Source organism: Hibiscus syriacus, unplaced genomic scaffold (assembly GCF_006381635.1).
Source record: "Hibiscus syriacus cultivar Baekdansim isolate YM2019G1 unplaced genomic scaffold, ASM638163v2 tig00005377_pilon, whole genome shotgun sequence".
Lineage (NCBI taxonomy): Eukaryota > Viridiplantae > Streptophyta > Magnoliopsida > Malvales > Malvaceae > Hibiscus > Hibiscus syriacus.
In genome coordinates, this window is record NW_024062054.1 from 2992261 (window position 1) to 3000876 (window position 8616).

General features: G+C 34.8%; 1 protein-coding gene across 1 annotated transcript; it reads right to left on the bottom strand.

Moving 5' to 3' along the window:
- Positions 1 to 1837: 1837 nt before the first annotated feature.
- Positions 1838 to 3935, bottom strand: LOC120199150 (probable WRKY transcription factor 12). The gene is made up of 4 exons (XM_039200337.1): positions 3349 to 3935; positions 3059 to 3141; positions 2539 to 2700; positions 1838 to 2060 (listed from the first exon to the last, which is right to left on the bottom strand). The coding sequence occupies exons 1-4, from the start codon at positions 3583 to 3585 to the stop codon at positions 1898 to 1900; spliced, it is 645 nt and encodes a 214-aa protein (XP_039056268.1). The 5' UTR covers positions 3586 to 3935; the 3' UTR covers positions 1838 to 1897.
- Between the last annotated feature and the right edge of the window lie 4681 nt (positions 3936 to 8616).

Consider the following 8616-nt stretch of genomic DNA (forward strand, 5'->3'; position numbering starts at 1 on the left):
CAAAAATCCCCTTTCTTATTCCTAGTTAAGTAAATTTATCACTCAATTCAAATCAAATTTAACCCATGAAACCTTTATACAATAATTAATCCATTTAAATAACTTCGGATTAGTACTCGAATATTGACTCAGAAATAAAGGTCGTTACACATGAGTTCACCTAGCATAAGATAATAGTTAACAATAGAAACTGGTGTCACCTAGCATCATATCATTCATAAAGAAAAGATGAATAAAAATAACAACACATGATGTCACATAACAATCAGGTAAGCAATGACAATGGTACTTGCTGTCAGTAAGCAATCAAGTATCATTGGCGAAGGTAGTACCTAGTGTCATTAAGCAATCAGGCATAGCTCCACCAAACATAAATATGAGAAATGATTATATGATGTCACTAAGAAATCATATTATACAATCATTGATATCCAAATAATTTATTCCCACACGCGATCATATACATTCATAGGTACCCAAAGACCACACATATCAATATTTTCCCTTTAAGGAAAATCAACGTAGCTTAACTACATAGTCATAAAATTTTCTCAACAAGGCACAATCCTTTCATCCCAAGTCACAATATCTTTACTCAATCATAGTTCATTCATTCTTAGAGCGTTATGTTATGGTATAAAAATCTTTTATTATCTTATGACCCTTAATCAGATTTATCGAGTGATTATTCAAGTTGTGAGGAATTATCATTCTTTTTCTTTCACATGCAAACTGATCATTTGCAACATAAGGCATTTTAGTATCTTAGCCTTCAAGGAAGTTTTATTAATATCAATCACCTTTAGAAAAATCATTTATCCTTCGAGTTACTACTCAAATATTGACTCAAACATTTTAGTCATCTTACTCGATTTCTTTTATCAAGCTTTTAAAATAATTCATCTAACATAGGGGTATTTTGGTAACTTACACATAAAATGACATTTCAGTAAATTTACCCCTCTCAAAGGTATTTTAGTTTTGGGCAAACTATATGGGAATTCATCTTAGGGGTATTTTGGTAACTTACACATAAAATGACATTTCAGTAAATTTACCCCTCTCAAAGGTATTTTAGTTTTGGGCAAACTATACGGGCGGTCCTTATGTTTTTGGTCCATTCAATTTTGGTTACGGACGATCGTTATGCTTTTTGTCTATTCGATTTTGGTTACTAGATTAAAAAAAGAACGGTTTGGGTCTCTTATGTTGTCAATTAGTCTCTCAGTTGGTAACTCCCGTTAACTCATTAATAGAAGTCAGTTAGCAATTAAAAAAATTAAAAAAAATAATGTCTCTTCGGGTCAATTAGGCCCAAACTTAGCCTAACAATTCTAAATACCCAATTATATGGGTCTATAGACCTCTCGGGTCAATTCTCTCGTGTTGATTGAGAAATTTGAGGTATTATAATTTCAAAGTAATATAGAGATTCTGAAGGAATGTAAAAGTTGAGCTTTACCGTAAAGCTGTAGAAATTCGAAAGGAATTGTTGCGCCCTATGCCTGCAGAGAGAAATGAAAGAGAAAGATGTATAAAAGTAATGATATTGGGTTAGCTTCAAGTTGAAGTAGACTCAAACCTGGAATTGGATATCTGAACATCTGGGTTTTGTGAGGCCAAAATATTGCTTGTCCCCAAAGTGAAGTACATCATTGATTTTTTATTATTGTAAAGATAGCAATATAAGAAACGTCGGATGCATAAGATAATGACCATTCTGTCTACAACTGTACATTCATTGTAAAAATAACTACCATACATACATACATACATATGTATTTATATGTAAAAAGATATAATACATTATATATATGGCTGTCCCTTGTTCCCATAAATATATTATATATATATATAATATTAATCTCATTGAATGTTTTGATTTTATAAACCCTGATTAGAAAGAAGTAAAACCTTCATTCTCAGATGAATTAGAGTCATCACATGGAGAGTGGTTGTGTCTACCTTCATAAGTAGTGATCACCATTCTACAATCCTCAGACAATCTTTCAACTCTCTTCTTCACTCTACAGTTGTTGTGCGTGCATCGGTAATAGCTTCTGCACTCAAACCAAACATATTTGAATATCTATAACCACAATTTGAAATGAAATAAGCACTGAACTGCAGCATTCTAAATCTCTGGGTGAATGCAAATATATGATTGAGTGATGGAGCAAACTAGTGCGCACGCAGCAGTAGTCAGCTTTTCTTTAACATGGATTTATTTTAAACAGCTTCTTCACACTTCACAGGAGCTTTAAGTCATGAACTCATGATGAAAAAACTGTGTCAGAAACCCATTCAGTTTGTTCTTTGATTACTTTGTTTGAATTTCTAGGATAATTTCACATAAAAGTTATCATTTGATCAAACGAGGGTACCCCTTGGAATGTTGAGCAATATATATATTAGGATCAAATATTCCTGAATTGTAATCTAAACAGTCTGTTGCGTCATGGTTTCTAAAAAAGGAATCTATGAAGCATGTAAAAGTGACAAGGAAAGAATTAAAAAAAAAGGACGTATGGTATGTACCTAGGATGAAGGCTGTTCTTGACAACCTTCTGCCCGTATTTTCTCCACTTGTAGCCGTCGTCTAGCACATCCACATCGCTTCTCGTCTGGAAACAAAACCTTGGTTCCCTAAGCTTTCTCCTAATCTTCACTTTGTTCTTCTCTAAGGCTGAGCTCCTCCACCTGCCAAAAACCCAAAGGTGCTCTATGAGAGCCAGTATCTAATTGATTGACATGAAATGCAGATTCGGGTATCAATTCGTATCAAGACTTTCTCATATCAAACTATTACTTGTCTTCTTCATATTCTGTATTGAAAGTATCCCATGAGCAGCAAGCTAGGGCAGATCTCACTAGATTTGGGGAAGATCTTAAATGATTCTATACATCTAGGGCATAATATTATGAGCCAGCTAGCGTGCATGTTGTTTTGGTGGGAAACTATTTTCAGAGCGTGTGCTCTTGATACATGAAAGACAACATGACCCATAAAAGAGAAGAGGAAAAAAATGAAGCTAAAAGAGATATGAAATCAGAATACCATGAATTATTATTTCCATCCTTTGCGTTACTGGCACAGTTCTCATCGTGTACGGCTTTGGGAACGGGATCTAAGCTCCCTACCTAAAACAATTTCCCACACCACCAACATACATATATAAGATACAAAGACCAGAAATTTATTGCCACGAATACCAAGAAAAATCATAAAGAAACAGAAAAGGTAGACAAAATCCCATAATACTACTATATACTGAAACATGTAAAAAAAGATTGTATTTCAGCTTAGGGAAGACGAAGGTTTGTATTTGGTAAAACCAACATATATACCTGGTCGCTATGGCTGAATCTGATGGCGCTGGGAGAATTGGTGGAATTACTAATGGGGGATGTACTGATAGGCTGAGATATAATTTGATGAGAACACAGAGAGGGAGCCAAGAAACCCATAACTTGGTTCTCTTCAAACTGTGTATACCCACTTTCATGGATCGCCTGTGGAGTAGTCGAGAACGAGACTTGCAGCTCATAATTAGGGACTCCTCTTTCTCCTCCTTCCATTTGCATTCAATCAAAAAAGGAACCAACAAGCTCTCCTCCAAGTCGTCCTCACGAGATTGCTTGAAAGTTTTCGTAATTGTTTGTTTTGCATAGCAAATAGACGGATCGAGTGCTCTTTTGAAAAGCAGCGTCTGGTCTGATCAACTAGTAATCGCTAGATACAATATTTCTCCCGGAGGTTATGCTTTTTCTCATCTTGTTGATCGTACGCCAAGACTTGCACAACTTTCTCTAAATGCACAGTGAAACCAAATAATTAAGCGGATAGGCAAGTATCACAAGGGAATATAAGAGGACATATTATTACTTATGAGTGAATAGTTTTTGGCCTTTATGGAGTTCATTTGATGCATGCATTTGTAAGAGAGCTGGTTCAATGGGGCATGCATATCATTTTTCTATTGACTGTCGATATCTTTTTATACGTTTATAGATATAGGATCGAGTTGCATAAATTTTGGGCTTTCCCCTTGGGAAAATGAGGTTTTTGAATATTATTATCTGAGGTGAAAACATATGCAATAAAAATAATACTCCATAGTAAATATGTGCATTCACAAATATATTTCTAAAAACATATATTACTTTAGAAATACATATATATATATATATATATATCCAGTTTAATGGTTATATTGTGGATGATTTTGCAGCTGTTTTAATTCATATTGTAAAGTATTCCGACAAGAACGGACTTGATTACAGCTCAACCCTGAGCTTAGCTGGATATATTAAGAACAATACAAGGTAATTTGTAAAAACTAGTGTATATATATATTGTATTAACTATAGGCTTAATACTAAAATAAGTGTCCAAACTATATTTAAATTCTTGAATAGGTGCCTAAACTATTTTTTGACTCATCCAGGTGCATAACGTTACGAACGTTACCCATTTAGGTGCTCAGGCCGTGAACGACGTTAATTTCTCCTTTAAATGATACATGTCTCAATCGGGTGATTTCAAAAAAAATATTTAAAACTAAAAGAATTAAAATTATATATACTTTTAAAGAAAAACACAAATATTTTGAAATAACCCAAAAACTTTGAAAATCATCATTTCAACTCCGAAGCCCATGCCAACCGTCGCCCTTTGTCGTCGACGAAGCTCCACCCAACCTCATCTTCCCTAGCAACCAAAACCCCATAAAATCATGATAAATTAATGGTGAATCGGCGTTTTATACCCCACGAACCCTAGGATAAAAAATCGCAATCCCACGCGATCTCAATGGCCAATCGACGACAATTACGACAACGTATAACTAGAAGGATGACAGGAATACGTAGGCAGAGGTGGTCGTGGCAGGAAAGGGGACGGCGTGTTAAGGATAAGATTTGGGTATTTTAAGTATTTTGAAGCTATTTTATAATTTAAGATAAATTAAGGTAATAATATTATTTTAAAATAAATTTCAAAATATCATATCGTGACACGTGTCACTTAACGGGGTAAATTAACGTCGTCGACGACCCGGTCCCTAAATGGGTAATGTTTGTAACGTTAGGTGCCTCGATAGGTTAAAAAATAGTTTAGACACTGTCAACACACATTTTCGTCCTACTAGGATTCAAACTTCTAAAAATAGGATAAAATTTTGCTAGGATTCAAACTCCTAAAAATAGGATAGAGTTCTACTAAGATTTAAATTCCTAAGATAGGATCCACAAGCACTATAAATAGCCATTGTAACTCACCATTGTAACACACGATTTACACACAAAACATAGAGGAAAGCATGGGAAGATACAAAGGCAAAATTATTGTAAAGGATTCGAAAAGGAAATAAAAGGTAGCATTTTCTTTTTTCTTTCTTTTGCATGTGCATGTTATTTTTCTTGAGATTTGGTTCGAATAACCCAAAACGTGGGTTGCGTCGATGACCAAAATGGGTGGGGTTTCGAAGTTTCGAACCTAGATCTACCCCGAGGCTTATTTTTAAAAACCGGTTTGATTTTCGGTTAAAGGAGGGGAAGAGCTTTTTAAAAATCTATATTAGTCCCTTTATTTATTATATGGATATTTTATTCATTTATTTTTATTATTAATGTTATTATTATTATATGTATATATATATATAATTATTTTCATTTATTTTTTTACTATATTTTATTATTATATATATATATTTCTTTAATATTTTACTTATAAGTCTAATATTACTATATATATTGTAATTATCTTTATCTAGTCGTATATATTTTTTATACTTTTAATAGTTTATTTATATACCTATTATTAAATATATATTCTTAATTATTTTTATTTGATTATTTCTTTATTTATGTAATATATCTTATAACTTTATAACTTTATATTATTTTTTATTATTTTCGTTTTTTTTATTCATTATTATTATATTATTATTATTTTTTTAAAAAACCTTGTGTCTTTATCATTATTATTATTAAACATTATATTATATACTACTAACCTAGAGGGCCCATTTTTTTGTCTTATTTCTTACTAAAGCCCCCCACTTTTGGTGAATTGGAGGGTAGCTTTTCTATTTTAAGTATTTGGTGTATATATATAGCTTATTTATTTTATTAATACTTTGATATATATATATTTTTATATTTTTTTCCTTTTTTCAAATATTACTATATATAATTATTATTTTACTATTTTTTTTTCTTATCTTACTTATTTATTTTATTTTTCCCTTGTATCTTATTTGTTTTCTTTACATTGTTTATCTAACACATTTCTCGATTTTTTTTAAAGGATATTTTCAAATCAATCAAGGGTAAGTAATTAGGATCGAAACTTTACCTTTTAATTTAACTTGTTATTTTTCTTAATTAAGACAACTGAAAATTACGTAGTACCGAAAGGGCGGTTCAAGGGTGCTAATCCTTCCTTGACCGTAACCGACTCCCGAGCCCGACATATTTCTGGTAAGACGCAGATCAGGTAAGAAATAGGGTATCCGATCAACCCATTTATTTTTAAATAAATGATCGGTGGCGACTCCAATCCACATTTTTCTAAGTCGAAGCCCAATTCCGAGGCCCAACTGAAAGACGGTTGCGACAGCTTGGCGACTCCGCTGGGGACGGTAAGTGAGTCAGGCTAAGGTAATTTCCAATTGTCTTTTTAACGAAAAGGGTAAGTTTAAATTTTAAGGTAATATTTCGATCCTTTTTACTTACTTTTTATTATTTTCGAGTAAATAGTTGGACTAATCGTTTTTTCATGATTTCAGCCTTCAAAGTTTTCTTTTTTTCATCTAAAGGCTCTATACCCCGAGCTCCGAACCCGTTTTAAGTGGGGGTGAAAGCGACGCCTTCGTGTGAATTTATTCACCGTATGGGCCTAGCAAGTATCCTTCGGGATTCATATACCTTATGCCTTCGTGTGAATTTATTCTCCGTATGGGCATAAGGGAATGTGTCCTCTCGAGTTTAACTTAGTCCACACAAGCCTGTGATGGGTTTAGGACTAAGGAACGACAATTACTTAAATACGTTCATATTGCCAGAAAAGCCAAAGGGTCAACAGGTCAGGTTTTACTACAATTACTTGACCCAAGGGGGCACCAGCAAGGAGAACTCGGGTACCATTTTTTAGAACCTAACCCAGGAGACTATGAAGAAATTAAGCCTACCCCGAAACCACATTCTGAAACTTATGACATTTTTTTTAACCTTGTTGTTTTTGTGTATTTTACTTATTTATTTTTATATTATTATTTTACTAACCTTTTTGGCCTTTGTGTTTGTTTTATAGCATTTTGCATCATAACAAGAGGTTACTGATCCCTGAAAAGGTGTTTATTACACAAAATAATCTGAATTAATGGACAAAGGTGTTGTAATACAAGAGACTAAGAACCCCGATGTACGACTATAGTCCGAGAAGACTCAGAAAGAAAAGGGAGACAACCTTCAAGAAAGCTATGTGTCAGAGCTGGTTAGCTACGCATCTATCAGCCTAAAACAGAACAATGTGCAGGAGCTTCGAGATATCTGGGACAGTTGGAAGGATGATCGGAAACAGAAGTTCAGCCAACGGTATGGTGACATTGCACTTTTACTTCACGTTAGGATTGATGAGCCCTTGATTAGAGCCATGGTCCAATTCTGGAACCCGAGATACAGTTGTTTCACTTTTAACTGGGAAGACATGGTGCCTACTATCGAAGAATACACCATACTACTACATTGTGAAAACATCAAACTAGGGCGAGTCTACGTTAAGCACACCAAAAGTCAACCTTTCAAGAGTACACTGGCCAGAGTCGAATAGACGAGAAATGGGTAATTGATCGGACTCAGCGCAGAGGCAACGGGGAAGGAATTGAATGGATCCACATAAGGCAATTAATTAAGAACCACCCTGATGAGTGGAAAACTATAGACCTTTTCGCACTAGGTCTATACGGTTTGATTATTTTTCCGAAGGCTTTGGGGTGCATTGACGCAGCCGTGGTGGAATTATTTGAACAACTACCGAAACAAGTCAACCCAGCACCAGCCATCTTAGCAGAAACCTTTCGTTCTCTTAATCATTGCAGATGAGTTGGTGGAGGAAGATTCATTGGGTGTGTTCAGCTCCTTCAAGTATGGATTCATAACCACTTCTAGAAGACCAACGGGGTTGCCTACCGTCGATTTAGCACTACCTATTCACCTTTGGGAGAGTTCATCACCATGAAATGGCATGAAGGTGCTTCAAAAGAGAAGTGGATGAAAGTCTTCACTCATCTTCAGGACCGAGATATTGCCTGGAGAGCCCCCTGGTTGTTCCTCAGTGATGTTCTTTTCCAGTGTGAGGCTCTAACACGATGACCTTGCTAGGACTTTGGGGTGCAGTTGGGTATACTCCATTGTTAGCACTGAGAAAGTATGGGGCATGTCAGTTTGTCCCAGCAACATGCGGGCTATCTGGATCAGAATTTAGATATCACGGCAACAGCTGATCAAGGAAGCAGCCGATTCTTGGAAGAAAATATTCCGAATGGACATTGTAGCTGCCAAGAACATGCTTACCCCGGATTATGTGGAATGGCGAAGATTGAGGAAAAATGA

What these genes read in the sequence shown, in the direction of transcription:
- LOC120199150 (XM_039200337.1), bottom strand. Translation starts at nt 3,585, where the DNA reads ATGCAAATGGAAGGAGGAGAAAGAGGAGTCCCTAATTATGAGCTGCAA. An exon ending in GATTCAGCCATAGCGACCAG is followed by an intron (nt 3,142 to 3,348) that starts GTATATATGTTG and finishes AAATTGTTTTAG; the next exon opens with GTAGGGAGCTTAGATCCCGT. An exon ending in GATGGAAATAATAATTCATG is followed by an intron (nt 2,701 to 3,058) that starts GTATTCTGATTT and finishes GGTTTTTGGCAG; the next exon opens with GTGGAGGAGCTCAGCCTTAG.